The sequence below is a fragment of the Botrytis sinoallii genome (assembly GCF_014898435.1).
Source record: "Botrytis sinoallii strain Bc 23 chromosome Unknown BSIN_022, whole genome shotgun sequence".
In the NCBI taxonomy this organism is placed as follows: domain Eukaryota; kingdom Fungi; phylum Ascomycota; class Leotiomycetes; order Helotiales; family Sclerotiniaceae; genus Botrytis; species Botrytis sinoallii.
In genome coordinates, this window is record NW_024066049.1 from 207,970 (window position 1) to 234,411 (window position 26,442).

General features: G+C 35.9%; 3 protein-coding genes across 3 annotated transcripts; 1 reads left to right on the forward strand and 2 right to left on the reverse strand.

The window, feature by feature from the left end:
- Positions 1-13,069: 13,069 nt before the first annotated feature.
- On the reverse strand, positions 13,070-15,244 carry EAF02_009787 (uncharacterized protein; the record flags this gene model as incomplete). Its single annotated transcript, XM_038905835.1, has 3 exons — positions 14,014-15,244; positions 13,393-13,909; positions 13,070-13,334 (listed from the first exon to the last, which is right to left on the reverse strand). The coding sequence occupies exons 1-3, from the start codon at positions 14,234-14,236 to the stop codon at positions 13,070-13,072; spliced, it is 1,005 nt and encodes a 334-aa protein (XP_038754258.1). The 5' UTR covers positions 14,237-15,244.
- A 3,888-nt stretch (positions 15,245-19,132) lies between these two features.
- On the reverse strand, positions 19,133-21,517 carry EAF02_009788 (uncharacterized protein; the record flags this gene model as incomplete). The annotated part of the gene is made up of 1 exon (XM_038905836.1): positions 19,133-21,517. The coding sequence occupies one exon, from the start codon at positions 21,515-21,517 to the stop codon at positions 19,133-19,135; it is 2,385 nt and encodes a 794-aa protein (XP_038754259.1).
- A 1,326-nt stretch (positions 21,518-22,843) lies between these two features.
- Positions 22,844-24,910, forward strand: EAF02_009789 (uncharacterized protein; the record flags this gene model as incomplete). The annotated part of the gene is made up of 3 exons (XM_038905837.1): positions 22,844-23,102; positions 23,155-23,239; positions 23,290-24,910. 3 exons carry the CDS (start codon positions 22,844-22,846, stop codon positions 24,908-24,910), a joined length of 1,965 nt encoding a protein of 654 aa, XP_038754260.1.
- Between the last annotated feature and the right edge of the window lie 1,532 nt (positions 24,911-26,442).

A 26,442-nucleotide genomic window follows, 5' to 3' on the forward strand; every position in this document is an offset into this window, starting at 1 on the left:
CTTTTAGGCAATTTCAATTTTCATTATTTATAATGAAATCCTTTTTTAGAAAAGAATGGAAATACTAATTAATTAACCAAATAGTTTGAAGACCAAAACCTTATTTTTCTTAACAAGCCTGATTTTCAGTACCTTTTATTATACTAATCTTTTTAATTCAAGTATTATTGATCTTATATTAGTTTTAAAAGGAATCGCCTTTCAAATTCAAAACTAGCAAATACTTTCAGATATAGAATCCGATTATATAGAAATATTATTTAAATTAAAGAGAAAAGAAGCAAGCCCTCTTAATATAATATTATTAGTTAAATATAATATAAAACTAGCTAATTGAAATAAATTCGAATCGATATTAAAATCAGAATTATTATATTCTTTTATTCTCTCTATTCTGATATTAACAATCTTATCTAAAAAGAATTCGCTAAACGGTTTAAAAAAAAAAATTATTTTAATCTAAATTAAATAGTAAGCGAACTTATAAGGATTATCCAAAAAACTACTGAAAATTCTATATCTAAAGCTTTGTTGATTAAAAAAGCGAAGCTATAATAAATCCCCGAATTAATAAATCTTTGAAAAGAATTAGGAAAAGTAAAATAATTAATTGAATTGAATTTAGAGAACTCAAGCTTTAAAAAAGAATATCGAATTACTAGAAATAAGTATTTTCAGGCTATTAAAATAGTTAAAAAGAATTATTGGAATAAATTCCTAGAAAAAGAGGATATACAGATAATATTTAAAGCAATAGTTTATACAAAAAATTATTAAGATTAAAGAATACCGAATATTTCAATAAAAAGTTTTTTTAAAGAAAAATACTCTATTTTTAAATCAATTCTATTTCTATCTCCTTTTATTACTTTAAAATCATAATGGAAGGATATAAGCAATCAAAGAAATAGAAATAGCCTAGTTTTTTACAAATCGAATTAAATAATACTTGCTCAATCAAAATTTAAGAAAAAACTCCTAGTTTAGATAAAATCATTCAGGAAATTATTATAAAAGTATATAAAGCAATTCCATAGATCTTTTTTAATTTATTCAATAATCTAATCAATTTAGGATATCACCTACAATACTGGAAACAAGCTATTAGAGTGATTCTAAAGAAACCTTTAAAATCTAATTATTCAGCCCCAAAAGTATATAGAGTTATTATACTTCTAAATTGTTTTAGAAAAATTAGCGAAAGGATTTTAGCTTAAAGATTAAACTATTTAATAGAAACTATTAATCTATTACACAAGAGTCAAATTAGAAGCTAACAAAAGAAATCAGCAATTGATACAGTCCTTTTTCTAATTATCAAAATCAAAAGAAACAAGTAAATCTACAAAAAGATCTTAATTCTATTTATAAATATAAAGAGAGCCTTTAATCATATTTTAAGAAATCGATTATTATATATTTATAAAAAATTGAAACTACTAATAAATTTCATTTCCTGAATAGTCTCTTTTTTATAATAAAGATAATTAAAATTTTCTTTCAATAATCAAATTGAATCCTTTAAGCCTATTTCGATCGGAATATTATAAGGCAGTTCAATTTTTTTTAATCCTTTTCTAATATATATTAGAGAATTATTTCTTTTAAAATTAATTAAATTTCTTTTCTATATTGATAATATTGCTTTAATTATAAACTTATCTTTATGGAAAAAGAATATTAGATTTCTTAAAAAAGCTATAAAGCAAATCTATAAATTTAGCTCGAAAAGTGCAATTCAATTTGATTTAGTAAAAATAGAATTAATATACTTCTCAGTATTCAAGCTAATTAAAAACTTTTTAATTATATTATTCAATTTGGATATTATTAAATCTTAATCTTTAATTAAATAGTTAAATATATAATTTGATTCAAATCTCAAATTCAATCAATATATCAATATCTGAATTATATAAATAAAAGGAGCCTTTTATTAAATAACTTAACTAGCAAATATTAAAAAAAAAACCTAAGTTTTAAAGCTTTTTAATAGTTATATATAATTTATATAACGTGGTTTATCACCGAGTGGGCCATATCACCGAGTAAACCACTTTCACCTCAATTCATACCTTCAAATCTATATTATTTAACAACGATTGAATCAATTGATTAAAACTATTAAAAATCTAATAATCTAGAATCTATTATATTATTTTGATAGGTTTTTGTATTATAACCTATCTTTCCACATTTACTACAACACCGAATAGAAAATACTTCTTTATTAGAATTTCTTTCTTTTTGATGCTTGTCGTGTTGAATCTGAATATCAATTTTTTACTGAAATAATATATCAAAAGCCTTTTATCCAATAAATACTCCTCCTTAACACAATTAGGTTTTTTTTGTACATCAACGCTTACTTAATACCTCATTTGTTTTTGAAATATATAAATCTCTACATTCAAAAATATATTTTTATAAACTAATCTCTCTATACCTTTAGTTAAAACTAATACAATCTCGAATATAGATATAAGAGAACTTGATTGATATCGAGTTATTCGAAATTTCATTAAAGTTAATTAAAAAAGAGCTTTAGTTGGATTATAAAAAGTTTGAAAAATCCATTGATTTAAATCGAAAGAGGGGGGGGGTAGGTATACAAATTCGAATATCCAATTTCGAAAGTATAGTATTAGGATCAAAAAGTATTAAATCTACTCCTCTAAACCCTAATTTTATATTCTAAAAGATAATTAATTCTTCGTATACAGCTTTAAAAGCTATAAAGAATTCAACCTTTGAAATATAATTAATATATACCTTAATAAATTTATCAATTTGATCACTATATAAACATTTCAGATTCCTAAAACAGCCTATATCAAATAATTGAATTAAATGATTTAAATACAATAATAGATTCAAGTATATAATATCATTTTCTTTACAATATACCTAAAAAGCTTTTGCTCCATAACTTTCATACCCATCTAATATCAACATTCGATATCTGCCCTTTCTTCGATTTTTAGTATACTTATCGAAGTGTTTCAACCATTCTAAATCTATCTCATTGTTTGTTTATCCATTAGATATAGGTTTAATAGCCTAATCCGTAAAAAGATTGATTTCGATATACCAATTGGAGAGATAAACTTGTCCCTAAACCATTAGAAATAGAAAAATAGTTTCACCCTCTCCATTTCCATATATTATTGCTATAGCCCATTCTCAATTGCCTAACTGTATTGATTTACTTCTGCCACATCTTTCGGCATTAATAACAACCATTACTGTAAATATAATTCCCATTATAAAACCTATTTCATCGAAATTATAGAAATCGCCATCCAAAATACCATATTTCGCTTTTATATTCGTAATCATTCAAAACCAATCTTCAATAAACTTAAAATCTTCACAAAGAACTTTTTGGAAATCATAAATACAACTAAAACACATCTTTAATTCGATTCGATATTATACAAATCGATATACCCAAAACTTTCCAATGTGTTTCGAACCCCTCGATTCAAGAATATAATTCGCTATATCTTCTATATTCTTGATATTAAATAAAAATCCTCTTGAATCTATATCAAGTATATATTCAATAATCACATCCTTTTTCAATTTTGTAATTTTATAACAATTCGCTCGAATCTCTGTATGTAGAGTTAAACTGTTCATTTTATAGCTGATTGTTATGCGAAGTATATTATATAGCTTAGCAATCTTTCGAATACTTAATTTTTTATCTTTTTGAAAAGCTTCGATGGCTAAAAGTAAATATACTTCTTTATTTGTAGATTCTATAATAAATGATTAATAAAATGTGTATTGAATATAAAAAGTACGAATTGAGGTGAAAGTGGCCCACTCGGTGATATAGCCCATTCGGTGATAAACCATGTTAACTAATATAACTGATTATAGATTAATGATTTAGTAAAGAGAACAAGTGTCACGGGATCACTTCTGGGAGTATTCAGAAGCTTTACCGCTGAGCTAAACGCCCAAAAGACTAGGAGGTAGAACTGGAAGTTCTACCTTACTCTCACATATATAGCAGGACAGGACAGGACAGAAAGGGCTTAGTGTCACCCCGTGACACTACCCCCCCTCCTTAAGGTATGGTCTCCATACCATCACCTAGTAGGAGGTTTCAGGATTCTGGATTCTAATGCCTCAGGCATTCAGACAGGCAGACAGGATCTATATATGCTAGCCCCCAAACTAATGAAGGCTTGTAAGCTATAAGTAGGCCCCCCACACAGCTCCACTTATAACCAAGGGTAGTTCTATCTAATGTCACGGGATCACTTCTGGGAGTATTCAGAAGCTTTATCGCTGAGCTAAACACCCAAAAGACTAAGAGGTAGAACTAGAAGTTCTACCTTACTCTCACATATATAGCAGGACAGGACAGGACAGAAAGGGCTTAGTGTCACCCCGTGACAACAAGCTTATTTTAAGGATAAAATACAAGCTTTTCAAAACCTAGCTTTTCAAAAGATATTAGAAGTTTTTAAAACTATTTCAATTCTTTTAATAAAAATCAAATCGGAATTAAAACCAGTAAATATCTGATTAGATTCAAATATCAAACAATATACTTTTCGATTAATAAAATTCTTATCCAAATATCCAATCAATATCGAAAAAGCTATTCTAACATATCAATACGCTAATCAAAAAGCAATCAATACTCCTTCAAAAAAACTATATAAACTAATTTAATTTAATAGAATTAGGGAATTAATTAATAAAGAATTTGATTTATTTTTTTTCAAAAAGATTATTTATTTTTATTTTTCTTTATAAAAAAAGGAAATCCCTTTTAAAATTAATATTAATTAGATTTCAAAAGAAAATATAGTAATATTTCATAATATTATTCTTAAATATAGAGATCAAAATACTATTTATATTTATATGGATACCTTTCTATTAAAAAGAGAATATTTATTTATTTATTTATAGTGATTAACATCTAATGTCTAACCTCCCGAAGGCAAAATAATTATAATAAACAAATATACTAATTCTTTATATTCTAATATGATACTAGCTATATTATAACAAATCATATTGAAGGAATCTTATAATACAATGATACTGTTAATATATGATTGTGAGTGATTTATTGTATTGCTGAGTATATTGGATTGCAATCTAATTGCTTTAATAACGATAATAACGATTATATTGATAATTAAAGTAAATGGAAATAATAATATATAGTTTATTTATAAAGCAATAATCAATTAATTTTATAAGAAGAATGGAAAACAACAAGTAATCCTAAAGATTGCGAATGTAATCGATGTGTGTATTAAAACTTTAAACAAAACAGAATTGAGCTACACTGATATATTAAGGTTTGTGTATATCAATAATATAATCAAGATTATAAGACAAGCTGGGTTTATATAGAGAACCCTTATATCAATTACAAAAGTAACCTTAAAGGGAATTGCTAAATCCTATATTGATATGCTTAAGATTGGGGGAATGTTTTAAACACCGAAGGGTATTAAAACAAGTATGCCTAAAACGATAGAGACAATACAGAAATGCGAATGATGAGAGTGAAATAGTTGTATAATTTTTATAAAGATAGAAAATGGGTAACAGATAATTGCTAATAATCCTTTCGAATTATAACTGAAGATTATAGAAGCAGTTCCTAGATTAAGGTTCGAATTGATCCCCTTATTCCATCACAACAGGATGGGGTAGACTCTGAAATGCAAGATGCCAAAGGAATGCAAGAACCTTTTGCAAAACGAAAATCGCATACAACTGATCACTGCGTTTAATGCGGATGATGCTCAAGCTGCGGAGACCTGATACAACTATGTTGTGCCTCAGGTTCCTTACAATATGCTAAGCACACTCACAACACTCCCAGACACAATCATTCAAAAAAAGATTAAGGCATAGGCAGAAAAGGAACCAATGCAATACAGAATCTCTAAATACGGAGTAAACCTTTTCACAAAGAGAACCAACTAGATTGTTAGTTTCAAGAAGATAATAAAACTATTCCGGTTATTTAATATCAGTGAATACTCGAAGCCTCTTGATAGGTCACGGCGCCCTCAACCACAACAGCACTCCAACGGGTGCCAGCTATACATCTCCACCCCAATCAACCTAAGACCCGCACCGAACAGCCATAAGCGCTCCGAGCGCTCTCCCGATCGACAGCGATCGACCTGATCATCCGCCGACACCCGGATGGCATACGAAACAAGGCCCTCTGAAACAGGACCACAAACCCTTAGACAGAACAGCCGCAGGATCGCCATGAGCGGTACTGAGCGGGGGAATACCAGAGGCAACAAGCCCCTGATTAGCTAACATTACACTACTATGAGCGGCTGGAACGCTAGCGGCCCGTAGGCCCGCTCCTTAGTACGTCTAGAATACCCCTTGAGAGGTCAGATAATAGACGTTAATCACTATAAATAAATAAATAAATAAAATAACCTCCCGAAGGGTATTCTAGATGTACTAAGGAGTGGGCCTACGGACCGCTAACATTCCTGTTGTTTATAGTAGTATAATATTAGCTAATTAGAAGCTTGTTGCCTTTAGTGTTTCTTTACTTAGTGTTGTTTGTGGTGATTCTGTAATTGTTCTGTTTAAAGATTTATAATTCTCTTTTAAAGGATTTTATTTTGTATATCATTTGGATATCGATAGATAATCAGGTCGATCGTTATCAATCGGAAATATGCTTAGAGTATGTATAACTGATCGGTGTGGGTTTTAGATTATTCGGAATAGAGAGCTCATCCTTGGGGTATCGGAGTAAGTAGGTATTTGTACGATTTCGTATAGTTTGAGTATATTCTAGTATAGAATCTAAATCTGGCAAGGAGGTTAGTGAAACTGTTTTGTATTTGCAGGATATAGTTGATGTATGCTATTGTATTTTATTGGATCGAAGATGACTTGATATAAGTAATTAGTCGTTGTGTGTCTGATTATTGATCGGATATTGAAAGAAGTATAGTAGGCTTTTCTCAATCCTGTATATACAGGTATTTATACTATTTTCATAATTAAATTTGATATGATAAACTGTAAAGTTATTGTGTTTAGTCCTTATCGCTATAAGTCTGTGGAATATCCTGTAAGGGAGTTTGAGGTTCCTTAATTTTGAGGTATTATATATTGGTTTCTATATATTATATATTTCGGAGATCAGGCTTTTCTTTTTCTTTCATTATTTGCTCTCGAAATGTAGATATTTGGTATATAGAATAGAGTAAGTGCTGTTGATTATAAAAAGATAGAAGGGGTTAGAATTAAGCAGTTTAGTTGTACCCTGATCGACAAGGCGATTAACTATCTTGTTATTCTCAATCTCAATATACCTAAAGAACTACCTGATTATAATATTATAATATTACATTATTCGATAATATTTATAATATACTTATTAGAAGGAGACAGCTATACTTCCTTGTATTCCCCAGATTATTAATATACTATTAATATATAACCATATCTATTTCTAATAGAGGCAATCAATAGTGCTTAGAAGACATTTTAGCTTTCGCTATATATCGATCGCCTTAGTATCAAAGATATGCAATTGTTTATGTATTTAGCTATAGCCACTATCAATTTGTTGCTTGTCACGGTATATTGTAAAGCTATATTTTATATGATAATCGTTTTCGTTATATTATTCAGATTTGTCTAAGAACATAAAGTAATCGTTTTAGGGGATTAAATTCTATTACTTTTTAAATGCTTTTGTAGTATTCTTTTTGTTTATACTATTTGTTAAATCAATACAGTATTTAAAAGAGTAATACAATTATAAAAGTTTAGAATACTTGATAACAGGAATCGCTTATTCTATTCTTTACAGTTTTGTATTAGGACTCTTTAGAGTGTTTGTATTTTATCCTTTCTTTTTAATATTCAGCTTCAATCGATTTACAAGTAAATATTGTGTATCCACTATCTGTAGCTGAAACACAAATCTCAGTCTGACTTGTTTTAATACAATAATTCCTATTGGGAAATCGGCTTTTACAAAAAGAGCAATTATTGAGGTTGTTTTGTAAGCGGATAGAGCTCTCTATACTATATTATAAATCGTCTTGCTGATTAGATCGATATATTTCCTAATCCTGATATTAATTGGAGTATAGTCTATACTTATGTGTTATTTATATAATCCATCAAACCATACCTCGGAGCTATAGAGGGCAACAGGGAGTATACAGATAATGATTGCTTTTTATAGACAGATTATAAAGAGTTTATAGGCTATATAGATTATTGATTGGATATAAGACACAACATATATAGCTTTCACAATATATATCTTAATATATTATAAAAACATTAGATATTAATCAAAAAAGATGCCAAGTTAGTATAATATCAGTTGTACTTTGCTGATAAGTTTTAAAAGAGTTAATGTAATGACTAGATTCTGACTTATTCTTATAGTCGGGTTTGTAGTTTTATATTTTCTCGATATATAGAATAACTCAAACTTTTCTGGGGCAAAAAAGATCTTATTCTGATCTTCCTATCTTAGGATATATTGTACGGTTTGGCGGAGCACGCGTACATTCGTGGATAGGTCTCTAGATGTGTAATATATAGTTATATCGTTAGCGTAGCCGAAACGCTGTTAAAAAGAGAATAGATATTGGTGTAGGGATAGTATTAATACAATTGAATAATCAGATTTTATATCAAGAATAAATCAATATTGAAAGTAATCAACTAGTTTATAATGGAGAGCTATATAGAGTTATCCAAGTTATCGAATATACTAGCTTAATTACTAGTAATAAAAAGAAGTTTAAGATTTATTTAAATAATCAAGTAGGCCTTCTTCAATTGAAAACACTCTCAAACTATTTAGGGCAAGCATATCAAATTCGAGCAATTAAGGCAGTCGAAGCTATTATAGCTAAAGGATCTGAAATATCCTTAAATTGGGTATTAGGGCATATATTAGTTAAAGAGAATAAGCTAGTAGATAAGTTAGCAAAAAGACTATTATAATATAATTCATCTCAAATAAAATCAGTTTCGGATTACTAGAAATAATAATCAAAGAATCCTTTCTTAATCAATAAAGTTCAATTCTTAATCAATATAAACTCAGATTTAATCAATTAGTATTAATCTATTCAAAACTATTTCTATAAAAAATCGGATCGAAAATTAAACTATCAATTAGAACCAATCGAAATATTGCTAGTATACTCTTCCAATTGAAATTAGGTTATGAATATATCAAATCATATCTATATCGATTTAATTACTTCAATAATAAATATATATATAGTAATATTGAAATATCACAATATCTTCTGATTAATTATTCTATATATAAAACAGAAAGAAAAGAGATATTCCAGAATATATTATTATTGAAAATCATTATACAATTTCTATTATATACTAAAATAGGTATCAAATTAACTATCAAATTTATCAATATCACTAAAATCACTATAAAGATATAACATTTAGTAAGAACTTTTGAATAAGAAATAATAAAGAAAGGAGTAATAATGAAAAAGAAAAGAGAAAAAATAATGAAAAAGAAACAGTTAAGAAAATAAGAAAAAGGCTTAACCTTTTTACAATTTCTTAATCGTTAGAATTTTCTTATTATATATAATATATATAATAAGCAGATATTATTCCTTAGTATTTATTTTTACTTCCTTAATAAGATTATAATTAATATTATAAATCAAAAAGTTATTTGTTAGGCTTATTGGGCCTAGTTGTTCTATATAGTCTTAGACTGAAGGTGGACATAAATTCAATCAATCAATTAATCAATCAATCAATCAATCAATTAATCAATCAATTAATCAATAACCTACAATATCAAAACCACGAAAAAATACAAGATTGAGGGAGAGAATTCTGAGAGGGATTCTATATCTATCTAGGTATCTACACACAAATATTACACTCGAACAAACAAACAAACGAATCCGACTCAAACTTCCAAAAACTACAATCATAAATGAAAAGAACAAGAAGTAAAAGCGAACTACACAAATTCGTCAAATGATCATTCCCTCTTACTCTAGGATTCCCCCTCCTCATCTTCACATGAATCAAAACAACAGAAATAGAAATCACATCGTTCCCTCATTATAAAGCTGACATTAATCAATTTCGATCACGATTACAATTCCAATCTCGCTCTTCTCTTCTCATCACTTTTTCCGTGCCCCTTTCCCGCTTTCTCCATACATCCAGAATTTCTTTTTTTTTCATAAGTTTCCTTACTATCACTGTCATCTTTCCATTCCTTACCAAATAACACACAGATACACAGCCTCACTCCGCTCCGCTCTTCCTCCTCCCATATCTTCCAATTTCCAATTCCCATTTTCTCGTTTCCACCTCTAAGATTCAAAGTCTCGGGTCTGAGATCTTAGACCAGGAAATAACCAGTTATCTCTGCGTATACATGCGTACACATATATGTATCTAGATATATATCTACATACAAACACACAAACACCCGTACCCACATTCACAATCCCTCTCAATCTCCGATCCACACTACTCTACTGCTCGCTATCTACCTGCCACTATCTGCCTACCTTACAATCAATTCATTTCCCTCACTATGTATACCGCATATCACATACTACACATCACCATAACCCACTTCCCTACGCTCACGCAACTCCCGTCCGCCCCGCCCATCCGCAAAACCACATATACACATCCGCGAAATAAGTCCCTCCTCTACCACCATATGATATTCCTCTACCGAATAAAACGAACCCACTCCACCTCCCCTATACTCAACACTCCCCGCCCATCCATCTCCCATTCTACCACTCCCTCCCATCCTACCACCACCTTCCAACCCCCGTCCCTCCCCTCCCTAACCGAAAATCCCACCGATACCCCACCACCTAGCATTCAACCCCACCCCACCCCCAATACCAAGAATTCAATACCACCCTATAACCTTAATACCAACCTCTGATCCACCCATCCATAAAGTTACCAACTTCTCATTCGTCATTTACTCTCCCCCAATCTATTCACTAATCCATCCATCCATTAATCAATCTATTCAAATTTTCTTTCTTTCCTTCTTTTCCCCCAGTCCTCCTCAGCCATCAACTTACCTCAACTCAAACTGGTCCACCACACCACACCACACCACCCAATCCAATACAATCCAATGCAAATAAATTTCCCTTCAGCTCGCCATACCATACCATATCATGCCATTCTGCACCCCTCCATCCGCCCATCCAGCTACTCATCCGTATATGCACTGTACATATGCAATGACACATCCCTTCCCCTTCCACACCTACACCTGCACCCACAACCACATCCTCACCTCGCATACCAATCCTTTCCCCAACCAATCTCACCAACCGTCACACCCACTAACCAGCACCCACACCAGCAAACCAGTCAAACAAGCCAAACCAATCAAAGCCAGACCAATCAAACATAAGTACAACATAAGCATGAGTAAGTAGGTATAACTCTAGACCTCTCTCTCTCCTCTCCATCTCTCCTCTCGATCCCTCTAACCTACCCACTCCTCCAAACTGCAGTACCAATTCCAATTCCAATTCCAATTCCATTCATCAACTCCAAATGAACCAATTAGATTTATATATTATACATTATATATTACATATCAATCCACATTCACATTCACATCCACCCAAACCCATCCACACACCACCAACCAATCAACAACCCAAACGAACCAACATAAGTATAAATAGGTAACTCTAGATCTCTCTCGATCTCTCTGGACCCTATTAGATCCACCCAGTCCCATCCACCCAATCCCATCCATCCAATCCCATTCATCCAATCCCATCCATACACCCATCCACCCGGTCCCACACATTCATACACCAATCGAACAATCAAACAATCTAGACCCTAGATTCTAGATTTTCACACCGTAACCACCTAGACTACCCTGACTACTCTGACCACCTAACTACTCTAACTACTCTAACTACTCTAACTACTCTAACTACTCTAACTACTCTAACTACTCTAACTACTCTAACTACTCTAACTACTCTAACTACTCTAATTATTCTAACTACTCTAACCACCTCCTTACCCTAACCACCTTAGCCACCTATCTATCTAACCACCTTAACCACCTACTTACCCACTATCCCTATCCCTATCCCTATTCCTATTCCCATTCCTATTCTCATTTCTATTCCTATCCCTATCCCTATTCTCTTCCACCTAGTCAGGCCAGGCCAGACCAGGCTAGGCCGAATCGAATCGAGTCGAGTTGAGTTGAGATGAGATGAATTGAGGTGAATTAAGATGAGTTGAGGTGAGTTATTCATATATACTTACTTAGATACTTAGATACTTAGGTACTTGTAGGTACCTAGGTATGAAGAATAAGAACAAGAACAAGAACAAACTCTCACTCTCACTCTCACTCTCACTCTCTATGCATACAAGAAAGAAAGAAAGTCCTCTCCCCCCCCCCTCCAAGAAAAGAAAAAAGAAAAGGAAAGAAGAATAAAAACACTCACACAAACAAAAACAACAATAATAGCAAAACCATATGAAATATGAAATTAGGTAATGTATATTATTACTAGGTAGGTATTATTACTACGTAATTTCAGGTAGTGGAGGAAGTTGAGGTAGGCAGGTAGGCATATACAATCTATGTAATGCCACTCACTCACCACCCTCCTCCTCATCCATCCTCATCACAACCACAACCACAACTCAGCAAAACAAGAAACACCAGATTCGAATCTTTGTTCCAAAATCTCTTCTCTCGAGGTATAAAGCGCCATTCCATTTTCCATGCCAACCAATTTCCAACCAAGAACAATTCGATCCAAAATTCCCTTTCACTCCATTCCATTCCCATAAACATTACTCCTAATTTTCGTTTCCGGTTTGTCCAGGAGAGAAAGAAAGACTGTCATGTAACGCATTACCGTTAAAGACAATCCTTGAATACCCTGTTGATCCCCAGGTTTGGGTCGAAAGAGGTTGTAAAGATGCGATCGTAAAGTCATCATATCATGACATGATCCAGCTTCTCGCCTTGATCCTGCGCGCATCCTCATACAAAATTCATATGTTCATCATGAACCATTAAAGAATCCACGTATGTCGGAAAACTCTCCAAATCAATATCCATATCCACATCCTGATACTCTCCACCCAATACTCCCCCAAATGCTATTTTTGTTTCTCGACTTAACATCGATGTACCTCCCAGCGGTCGTTCACTTCCGATTCCCATGACCAAATCTTCACAAAATGGTATTTCAACTGGTGTCGGTTGTGGTGTATTTTCTCCTTCAATTCCCTTGCAAGCTTTCCCACTACTCATCGGTCTACCCATTCCACAATTCTTCATTGATTGTGTCCAATCGTGCATACAATATGATTGTGACGATTGTCTCTTTGCCGCTCTCGCCATACTCATCTTCGCTTCTCAATAATTCCTCTTTCCAAAGTGGTAGTAATCTATAATTCAAATTTTCCATAATCGCTCTCTGCGTGAAGTTAATCTGATCACAACTCCACAATCCTCTTGCCCATTTCTGCGCATGGTAAAGGGTGGTTCCTTGTTGATCATCTATTAAATTCATCGCCAATATGAGGGCTGCGAGAACGATCACTTCGGGATGTGTAGAATCGATGTGTTGTTCTTCTGCACATTGTGGACTGGGGAAATCATATTGTTCGAGTAATTGATCTTCGGATGATTCGAGGGGATATGAAATTCGCCACGAGCGAGCAAATCTAGAATTAAGGGAATCGAGGATGCAGACTGCGAGGGCGAGGATTTCGATGGGTAGATCGGCGCGGGTTAATATGGCGTGCACTAGTTGAGTGGAGGGATCGGTTAGAGAAGTGGAGGAGGGGATTAGATTTGTGAGATGGATTGCAGGACCTAGATTTTGCCAAAGAGATTAGCCTAAATGTTGTGCAGGAAAAAGGTTGATGGTGTGCATAATGTGATGACGGAATGGGTTGGGAAGGTTACGAGGTACATACCCAAATAGTCTGGATCAAGGATTTCATCGGAGCTGAAAAGAGATATTGGTGATTGAGCTGCCGTGGTATCATAGGAATGAGAGGAGAGAGGTGGGGTTGGTAGATTTGAGAGTGGGACATAAGTTTGTTCGAAGAAATCCGAATCAAAAGAATCGAATGATGATATGGATGAGGATCTTTTGCGCGAAGACATTGAAAGTGGTGGAGACATTGTTGGATTCATAATTGAAGAATTATAATAAAGACTGATGTATTATATTTGTATTGTAACCGAGAGGGAGGTTGGTTATGTAGTTCTGAAGTGAGAGCGAGAGATCGAAGGAAGTTGTTGGCATGTATTGGAAAATGTAGGTTTGAGGAATGTATAAAGTAATGTAGGAAGTCGCATCAAGGTTTGTATGCAGATATAAATCCTTCTGATGAGGTGATTCCAATGTTCGATTTTCCAATCACCCTTTCTTGGTCTGAATGAGAATGAATGCCCAGGTGGTTGTTCGATTATAGAAGAATCCTTTGCCTTGCCTTGCCTTGCCTTGCCTTCCCCTTCTTCATGCAATGCAATGTAATGTAATGCACGTTTGAATGGACTTTCTTTGGCTTGCTGAAAAGAGTCGATTATGTTGTATTATGATTCTTGATTGAGTCTTGCCAAGTCGCGGATGCGTTTTCTTTCGATGTAGAAATGAGTGAATTCGAGAATGAACTTTGACTTCACTATGGATCTTCTTCCTTTGTATATCCTCGTATCGTAACACCAGACACTCGAAACACGAAACAAAGTGAGGGAAAGTAATGAGCAACGAACGAGGAGTTGGAATCAATACTTTATACTTGAAAGATTGGATGATTGAAAGATTGAACGATTGAAAGACTGTCCGAAGCAAACTTACATGAATCAAATTAAAAAGGAATCGAAGGAGCGGGATTATCAGAGCTCTATATACTTAATTCATTGTACGAAGTAATGCAAGAAGTTCAAGATGAAGTTCGGTGTGAGGAAATGGGGTAGATGAGTTTATTTTTATGGGGAATTATATAAATGGATATATGGATATATGGATATGTGGATATAAAATGAATATTATGGGTTATATATGGACATATATGGGACATATATGGACATGTTTATGGAAATAATATATGGAAACGAAATGGATATAGACGGATACAGATGGATATCATAATGATCATGGTAATGGGAAAGAAATGCGAGGTGGAAGAAGACGGAAAACGCAAAGGTGGCTCGGGTGATTGACCTGGCTTAGAGCTTCTTGGTTCAATCTGAGACAAATCCAAGCACAAGCCATTGATTTGATTTTTTCTTCTTTGAGACGATTAGATGTTGACGGAGTAGGTATTCATCTGATCCATCCGATAATCCATTGAATATTATTTGAGTCAGGTATTGGGAGAAGAAAGTATTTTGACTCTCCCTCTCTTGACTCTCTTGACTCTTAACTCCTTAAGTGTTTTAGTAGAAGATCAAAGAGAATATACTACCACCCCCCTTCTCTCCCTTTTCCCCCTTCATTCTCGCCAACCTTACACGACATAGAATACTTCTTCGGTCTTTCCATAAGCCTTATCACGCGATCTCTTTGTACATCTCGTCAACTTACCTACTACATGTTGTTCAAATGGCATCCAATTATAATCTGACAATCTGACATTCAATTCATCCAACCCATCTACCCATCCAACCCATCTACCCATCTAATCCATATAAAACTCATTCAATATACAACTAACCTCAAGCTAACCACACATCAATCTGCACATCTGCACAGCTGCCATATCCTCAGCTCCTCTTCCCCCCCCTCCCCTCCCCACCCCAAAAACCTCGTACCACCAGCATCCCATTCCACCATGCCCTACCAAGTTACCAAGCCTCCGAGCCCTCCCAAAATCTATCCACCGAACGGCCGCTAATCCAAAAGGTACCGATGGCGTTCCCAGCATCCCAAGGTTCGCTGGCCCTCTTCTCGTAATGACCAACCAGTGACCACGAATCCGATCCTTCACCGTCTTCCCATCCTCACGTTTCATGCAAGAAGTAACTAGGGTCTTGGTACAGATGTCCCGTTCGTATGTAAAATTCAATCGACATGCATGCATTATTGTACGTGGGAATATCGTATTCGGTATGTACATCTAGTACGAAGTAGACGGGTGATGGTATGTAAAGAACACATGTGAAGAATCTTACTCTGTAAATTTTCCGTTTCTTACCAATCCGGTATTTCGATTTCTTAAAACTGTCAAATCAGCTATATCTATTTACCTACCCAAGTATACTTCGTACAAACAACAATTACCTACTAATAAATCCTCCATCCAAACCATCCAAACCACCCAAACCTCAAACCAAAGCTGGCGTGCTCAGATTCCCCTCTCCATCACCTCATTCCAAACACGGCACGATCAGCAAGCCAAAGCACACCCCAAGAAGAAAAGAAAAAAAAAGAACCAAACGCAAAACCATACCTACATACATCACCAGCGACCCTAAAAACTCTAACCCGACCCGCGTCCACCCATCCATCCATCGTCAAACTCACCTAAGTATTAGCCAGGAACCACACCACTCACCAACCCACCAAGCAGAACCTTTCCCACCACCTAAGATCCGATCCTTCGACCTTCCCTTCTGTGATCAGCATGATAGATGAGGAGAACCCTGATGATTTTATTGTTTGTTTGCTGGGAAATCTGGAACCCTGAATATCTATGTACGGGATGTGGTATTGCTGTGGTAGGTAGAGATTTCATTTATGCATGCATCATATCGTAGGTACCTAAGTAAGTATTTTATGTATGGATTGATAGGTAAATCAAGGAACAAACAACACGAGTTCTTCTGCTCAGCCACTCTCATTTAGATATAGTCTGAAAACGAATATAGACGCACAGACTTCAAGATACCTACGGTATATAGATGAAGGTTTCTTATCGATCTCCTACTTTGATTTTCAGATTTATACGAAATGTATCGGAGTTCTTGTATATATATATTATAAATTATAAATCGATCGATTTGAGTCTTTCTTAATATATATCTAGATAGGGAGATACTTACTAGTATTTTGATGAGATAATAAGTTTTGATATAATGAATTATCATCTATAAAACAACTAAATCTATATATAATATAATAGATATAGATAAATATAAATTCAAGATTTCATTATCTTCTAGAGTTTTCATAGAGAAAATATAGCTAGTAATCAATCAATCAATCAACTCATTTATTCAAGAAAATATAATAACATCTAGATAAACTTTATATATATCCTCATTACTATTACTCTCCTATTCCCTCTCTCGTTTCCCCTCTATTAAAACATAAATACAAATACAAATACAAAATACATTCATCACTCATATTCATCTAAACAACTACACAATCATACAATCATACAACCACACGTCCCCTTACAAATACATTCATCATCAAAACCACACACCAAATAAATACCTCCGTAAAACAAAATAAAGCCGCGCCACCACATCATCACCCCACTATCTACCTAGATATCCACCCCACTATCTATCCTATCCTATCATCCTATCATCCTATCCTATCCCATCCCATACCCATACCCATACCCATGCCCATACCCATTACCCATTATCCTTCTCTTCTCTTCTCTTCTCTTTTTTCATCTCAGTCCTTCCTTTCCATCCCGCTCCAAGTCTCGTGAGTCGTCTCCAAGTCTCCAAGCGAGCAGGAAACCAAGCAAGTAAGTAAGCAAGCAAGCCGGCCTCCAATTTCCAATTTTCACTTTTCACTTCCGAGTCCCGATGTCAATTTTTATCTCGGGCATACTGTAGTACCTAGGTATTTGTATGAGTGAGTACCTAGCTAGAGGGTGAAAACTTCTTGTGTTTTAGTTTTTTACTGCTTTATTTTATATTTCATACCTATTAGCTATATATATCATATGTTATATATGTCATACAACAATCTATTGTAGAATACACATATAGTATAAATATACAATATATCGAATAATAATAATATATACATCGCTTTATATATACATATCGCTTCACCTCGTACTAGATATTTACACATGCATTTATTCATACATCAACCATACTTCATACCACCTCTTACCGCATCCATTCCATCAGATCAACCAATTCAATTCAATCGTAAAACCACATCTTTAATATCACATCTCTAATATCATATCATCCCGTCTCAAAACTTCTCTTTTTCTTTCTTTTGTATCTATATATCTATATATCTATATATCTATCTATATAAGTATCTAAGCTAGACTTTTACTCTTCTCCGACCCCCCTTTCTCTTTTCTATCTCCCATTTATCTACCTACCCCACCTACCCCCCTATCTATCTATCTCATCTATCTCCCTATCCATCTCCCTACCTCTCCATCTCCCTATCTCTCCATCTCCCTACCTCTCCATCTCCCTACCTCCCTATCTATTTACCTCCTTACCCACCTACCTCCCTATCCATCCACCTATCCAACTACCTATCCAACTACCTACCCAAGCATCTAAGCACCAAGCACCTCAGTACCAAATACCAAATATCAAATATCAACGATTTCTTTCCTACACCAATCTCCACTCCCTCCCTCCCTTTTAAACCATCCATCCTCTCAAACCATCCATCCATCCATCTACCCATCACCATCAAACCCTCCATCCCTCCATCCATCCCTCAAACCTTCCGTATTGGGATTGTATTGGGATTGTGTATATCTATTAGAAATCTACCAGATATCTACCAGATATCTACCAGATATCTACTAGGAATCTATTAGGAATCTAGGCATGCTAGATATCTATTATTACTAGGAATCTATCAATCTATCAATCTATCAATCTATCTATTCATGCGGGATCTTGTGCTGAGTAGGTATTGATAAATAAGTAGGTTGGTGGTAGGTAGATAGGTGGGTAGATTGGTAGGTAGGTAATCATCATTTACAAGATAAACAAATACAAGCTATACATACATACACATCAATTGAAATCTAATCAATCCAATATACAAAATCAGAATCAAATTTTCATTCCCACACGTGAAAAAAATGATAACACAATACAATAAACTAAACTAAATGATACACTACCGGTACTCAATCACGTCAAATGAAAATGATCCCCCTCCCCCTTTTTCCCCACAATCCCCAATCGCACTTTCCTCCTAAACCTCTCTTCCCTCTCCTCCCCTTCCCTCTCCTCTCGAATCCTCTTCTTCCTCTCATAAACCGCCCGTACCGTCCGTCGAATCTGTTCTTTCCCCTCTGCGAAATTCGCCTTCGCCAACTCCACCACACGATCGATATCATCCGGGGTATAAACAAAATTCCACGTACTCATGTAATCACTAATCGCCGGATCCACGCCCTCGACCTTGGGATTCGCGAGAAACGGTAGATAAACCACGGCGATCCCAGCATCCGGTGTCATCAATTGCCAATCTTCCTTCACCGCTTTAGATAACGGTGGTTCCTCCTCGACCCGTTCTTCGGTTGTCCCCACCCACACGGTACAATATCCTAAATCACCACTATCTTCCGCATCCAAACTCCTTGGGTTCTCTTCGCTTGACACGACCCTTTCCAAATGCGTCGCTTGTTCCTCTTGTGCTTTTTCCAACTTGGTTTCTGCTTCGGCTGCGGTACTGACTTGAGCTTGATCTAATTGTTGTTCTGTTTTCTCAGCTGAATCGCTTGATTTTGGCCAGCCAACGCCAATCGGCCAGCCTTTAATGCCACGCTGTCTTGCATATCCATCAACCACTGATAGCCAATTATCTGTTCTAACATCTGCACTTGCGTCAAAAGCAATGAGCACGTCGACTTCTCTTCCTGGTCGAAGTAGCGGGTAGATAGGTAAATTATTGGACATTCCAGCATCCATGAGTTTCAAATGTGTACTTTGATAGATACTTTCTGGAGCCGTCTCCGGAAGCTGTCCCTTCATTCCGTAGGCAAAGTTGGGGATACTAGCTGGATCGATCGGATGAACTTTACTTAAATCCTCATTTCGTCCTGCGATCATATCATCGATACTACCAAATCCCATCAATCCCTTAACCAAAGGTCGGACTTCTCTATAATAGTGACTTAAAGTAGCGCAAAAAGCACTTCCAAAAATCCCAAGAAGAAGTGGCAGTCGTAGCTCGGGTATTCGCAATCCAGTCTCTTCATGAGGAATGTCTTGTCCACCCTCGAATTTCCGACCTAGTGCCCAAGTTGGAATTCCTGCTCCAAACTCTTCACAAAACATTTCATATGGAGTTATTTCAAACCATTCAAACCAAGCTTCTCTCACAGCTTTCTCCTTTGTAGCTTCGGAAGGAATTTCTGTTTGTTTTTCTTGTTCGCTGAGATCCTCTATTATAGGTATCTCGTGACGTACTGCTGTATATATGGGCATCGGATTTTCACCATTATTGATATAATCTCGTTGGTTCGATATCTTTAAATCTCGATTGTCCACACCAAGTTCACCTTTTGGTACGAGTAATCTCGCCGCTAGTAGTAAACCATATATATCGACTAAACCAAATTCTGCATTACGATCTCCTTTCAGCTTTTCGACAAATCCACTCAAAAGGAACTTGTTGGTGGGCGCAGAGTTAAGAGCGGTTAATGCATCGACAGGAGAAGCGATATGAATTCCAATTCGTGCTTTTAAATGCTCAACCAATCTATCAAAACGTCTTTCACCAAGAGATGAGTTGAAAAGAGACTGAAGCCAACAACTACCACTGACGCCTGCTGTATAAGTGATACAATCAAACAAACCATCCTCGTCAGCTGCTAACATTGAACCTGTGCCAGCTACCAAAGCTCGTAAACCACCTCCAGATCCCACCATAGCAATACGTGGAACATCATCCGGATGAATAGATTCTTCCGGCAGACCCAAGTATTTTGCCAGGGCGGTTCTCGTCATGAACTTTCTTTTGTCTAAAAATGCCTTTTCCTCATCACAAAGATCGTTGGATACTCGTACGGATGCAGAATAGTTGATTTCAGGATTGATGTCCGAATCTTGAGCTTCTTTCCATATATCATCTGCCAACGAGCCTGGTGCCATATTCAATTCCCTTCTCAATTTGTCAATGTATCCCGGTAGAACTTTGGCCCAATCCGGCATAATATAATCGGAATATCCTGCAAAAGTCTCCGAAACAGTTCTCCATTGTTCGTCGGATGTTATGGAGAAATTGTTGAATGTACCAATAAAACTTCCCCATGCCGAACCATCTCCTGCTGCTGCATCTGCTTGAAAAGGTAGCGCCGAAAGTTCTTTGGCATTTTTCAAAACTTCCTTTTGTGCGCGTGCTTCAGCTTGTTCTTCTTTTGTTGGCGGTCTCCTTGCGCGTGGTTGTGTAGCTGGTAAAGGTTGTACGTCAAGATAATCATTTTGGTATAGGATATAAGATAGACCGAGAACCATTATCGTGGATGTGACCCCCACCAAGGGCTTTGAATATTGAGCGTACGAAGACATCTTGGGTTGTGATTTCTTCTTGGATGAAGCGAATAGATTTCTCGTTTGTAATCTTTTGTGGTGGGATGTACAATTTCTATGAATTAATGTTGTCGAACTCAAAGAGCGACATGATGAAATGGGATTGTGTGAATATGATTGTTCAAGACGCAACAAACGACGAGAAACATTTGCAGTCAACATGACGACAAGAAATGAAACGAATGCGACTCGCGATTCGAACGAATAGCATGGGTTTCGGTATAAGAACCATGTTCTATGTTCTTGTAGTGGAGCGAAAAGTCCGGGCGGGGAGTGAAAGGAGGAAGAAAGAATGAAATGGGATGAAATGATATGATGTGATGTGATATGATATGATATGACATGATGTGGGTACGGGTATTCTAGAATCCAAAGATGATATGAGAAATCTATTTGGAGATGGGTGGGATCCATATGTGGGATGTGTGGCTGTGGCGGTTGTTATCAACGACGTACGCCACACATTGAATTTGCTTGTGATAGGTAGGTAGGTAGGTAGGTACCTAGGTATGTATGTATGCATTGCTCCAAAGGGTGAAAAGGATGGGAATTGATACATGTATGTACTCGGGACGGAGAATGAAGATATAATATCATATCCACGACGACATGTTCTTGGTGAGAGGGAGAGAGATGATAATTCAAAGTCCCTTCATAACTTGTACCAGGTATACCTACCTACCTACCTACCTACACAAGGAATAAAAAAGAATACCAGATCCATCCAGCCAAATACTGGTACATCCAATACCCAGGTAATATTGCGTGGGTCCTACCGAGAAAAGAAAAGGTATCATGGGGACGGGATGGGATGGGGATCATGAGATGAAGAGATTGCCATTTTTCAATAGCTTTGTAGATAGATGCCCAGATAGGTAGTTATGGTTCCTTCCAATCTTGATATGTGTGCTACTGCCATTGATAGATCGGAATATTCACTGGTCTCGGAAATGAAGATATACTTTCTTGGTTCTCCCTTTACTACTTCTTTCCTTCTTGTCCTTCTTGTCCTTCTTGTCCTTCTTGTCCTTCTGCTCCTCCTCTTTCTTCTTGTTCTTGTCGTTCTCCTTCTTCTCCTCCTCTTCCTTTGACTCCTTCATCAATCTACAATATCATCCACATACATTATCATAATAACAAGTACCTCCTACCTCTCTCTCATTCAAACTTGATCCAACCTGCTAGGTACCAGGTACATATTAATGTTCTTCAAGCTCGCTCACAATCTCCACACACAATCCTGCCACGTTCCACCGCCTTATTTGATCGCATTAAGTCTAGCGTCTAGCCCCCACAAATGACAATATGTACTCCGTACCCGTTGGTAGAAGAGCTTGGTCACTCACATCTTCAAATATGGCTGTGGGCTTAGGAGGACGACAAGCTGCCGACGAGGAAGCAAGAGCTGAAGTCGATGTATTGAAAAGTCGATTGGAAAAGACGAGTCAATTGACAAAGAAAATTCAAGCAAGTCTGGGGAGATTAGATGCGACAGGAAAGGGGGTGCAAGAAGCTATTGGGCCAATTTATGGTAATACTCAAAAGCTTCAAATTTTAGGCCAGAGTAAGTTTTTGACCGCGCAAACCACTTAACTCATTCTCATACATATGCGCAGATATCGATGGAGTAATCGCGGCAATCGACAGAATACGACAACCATCAGATATCAAAAGCAATGAAGAGGATATTATTAGGAAAGGGTATGTCGCATAACTATTGGCCAACTGCAGACGTCACTAACAAATCATAGCCCCGAAGCGGTCGGATTGGCGGTTTTCCTCAGTTCTGTTAAGCGCGTCAATAAAGCTCTCGCCGATATGAAACGAACGAATCTACGATCAAATCAACAAGCTATGGTTGAGCTTAGCAAATTATCAAAGTCGGGAAATACACAATTGGAATCATACTTTCAAGGGCTTCTCCAAGAAGATTCTCAGCCACTCGAGCCTTTACACTATATCACCAAGAATCAACCATTTCCTCTATTGTCTCAAGATAAAACTACTAGATTGGGTCTTATTACAAATTATATTGGTTCAGTCGTTAGACAATCTGGGTTTGTTACGGAATCGCCGGTTATGCAATCATATGCAAGTGTTCGGGGACCTTTTTTGAAAACCACGTTACAAAATCTCGCGTCAGCATCGATGAATACCGCAAAGAAGAAGACACCGGATGCTATGTATCGACAAGGAACTAATGGAATTGGAACATATGCGATGGGTATGGAAGGCGCATTCTTGGCCGAATACGATAATATATGCGCTCTTTTTACTCGCGATGAATGGGGAAAAGTTTTCAATTTAACTTGTCAAGGAGCCATTGCAGAATTATCACGAACCCTTCGAGAATTAAACAACCACATCAAGTCAAATATAACAACGGACTGTTACCTTGCTTATGAGATTGTTGAAATTATTTCAAATCTCTCTTCAAATCTGGAAAGTAGGACAGGAGAGTTGAAACCTTCCTTCGCATCAGCGCTCAAGCCAATAAGAGAAACCGCCAAAGGCTCATTAGCCGAACTCCTGGATGATACTCGACGAAAAATTAACCTCCTGCAGATGCTACCTCCTGATGCCGCCACGGTTCCAATGACTACCGAATCCATGATGCGATTACAGACTATGGTTGAATTTCTTCGACCAGTTTCAAGTATTATGATTTCCATCGGTGACGGTGGTTGGAAATCTAGTGCCACTCCTCAAGGTTCAACTGACCAAATCCCCAGTCTTAAATCTTTCGATGTTAATGCAGATGGAAAACAAATTTTCGCACATTACTGCATTGACACAATCGAAGCTCTTCTTTCGAGTTTGGATCAAAAAGCGAAAGCATTACTCAAGGGTGGCAAGCCTGCTTTAGGAATTTTCATTGCAAATAATGCGACAGTTGTGAAGCGCATGATTGAAACGAGTGAATTGAATGGATTACTAGCACCAAAAATGGGAGAGGTGGAAAGATGGATCAAATCGGGCACAAGTCTTTACTCAGCTGCATGGCGTGAGCCATCTGGTTATCTACTGGACGTTCAATACACAAACCGTGGTAATGTACGCCCACAATCTGGCTCCGGTAATGCTGGTATCGATAGCGCAGCAGTTGTTAAGGCTCTGGGTTCCAAAGAGAAAGATCAAATCAAGGAGAAATTCAAGATGTTTAATCAATCTTTTGATGATTTAATACAGAAACATAAGTCATTGATGATGGAGAAAGAAGTCAGAGAACTCTTGGCACGACAGATTTCAAGCTTGATAAAACCATTATATGATCGATTTTATGATAAGTATTATGAAATTGACAAAGGGAAGGGGAAGTATGTCAAGTGGGACAAAGCTGCTATGAATGGTGTCTTTCTCAGTTTGGCATGAACATTTTGAATGGGGTGATGAGGGAATTTGAGGGGAAGCAATGGATTACCTGATGGTTGAAACGAGAGCTATTCACAACGCGGTTCGATCATCATATACCAAATATGGTGGATACAGCGCGAATGAGCTCATAGATACTTTGGCGGCTATCATAAAGATGAATCTGGAGAGGATTCTCAAAGTTATCAGAGGCTTATGGAGGAATTTTACTCTTGAGGATTGAAGAGAAATAAGCTATTTGGACCAAGCAGTCCGGTGGGGTGGGAAATGTCCTTTTTGATTTGATACCAACTTGAGTTTGAATTTGGGTTCACTGGGTTCTTTTTAAGCTGGACAAGGAGTTTTTTATTTTCCTGGGAATTCGCTTGCGTGGGGGATACATGCATGCATGCTGGGGTTTTGCAATTTGGGGGATCAACTATCTATCTATCTTATCAATATGCGTTGCGTTGGTATTTTGGGATGGTGGATTTAGGCGAGGAATGGATGGCATTTCTTACTTTGTATTTAGGGTGATATCTAGTGAGAGATATCGTGTTGTATTATATTATTTTATGTTATTTTATATCTTTTTCTAGTTTTCTTGATGGTTTGGATAAAGTGTGAATGAGGGAGTGAGTTTTTTTGTTTTGTATTTGAATTTGGATGATGAGTAGTGAGTGGTGAGTGATGAGTAGTAAGTGGTGAGTGGTGAGTAGTAAGTGGTAAGTGGTAAATAATGAGTAGTGAGTGGTGAGTGGTGAATGGTGAGTAGTGAGTGATAAGTGATGAGTGATATATAATGTATAATATATATTGAGATAATAAGGGTAAGTATTTAGTTTGAGTAGTTGAAAGGAAGAATTATCACGGGGGCAGGCGGGCGGGATAGGGTTCTAGTAACTTTATCTTAATCTGGTAAAGTTATACTGATTTGGGTAATAGGTTTAGATTGAGGATTAAGATATAGCTTAAAGAGCTACAATACAGGATCTTCTGAGTTGAAGATATATGGAATTTTCACAGCGAGCTAGTCCGATCGAGCTCTAGCTTGCTTGTGCTTTGGTGTGAGTATTCTTTTTGGTTCTTTTTGATAGGATTAATATATTATATAAGCTTATATTGTGATATTACTTTTTTTCTAAGAATCAAGCTTTATCAAGGTGGTATATTATGGTTTACAATTTATAGGCAGGCGGGGTTTGGTTAAACGGGATTGGGTTTGTTAGGGTATTTATGATAGAAGTTACGGATCAGTTTTTATATATCTTTTAAGTAGCTTATAGATTTTTTGGTTGGTGTATTATAGTCAATCTAATGGATAGTGTATTTCAAGTAAGGTTCTTTATAATTTTTTCTTTTTTAACGGGAGTTCAGGATTTCGGTAATCTTAAAATGCTTGAGACTGTTTATTTTTATAAAAAGTAATAACAGATTATATTATTTAGGAATAGGATTATTATGTGCAGGATATAGTAGGTTGATATAGAAAACAGGATGAATCTTTATCGAAACTAAAAGCTTTAGTTTATAGGTATAGAGGCTTATTGGAT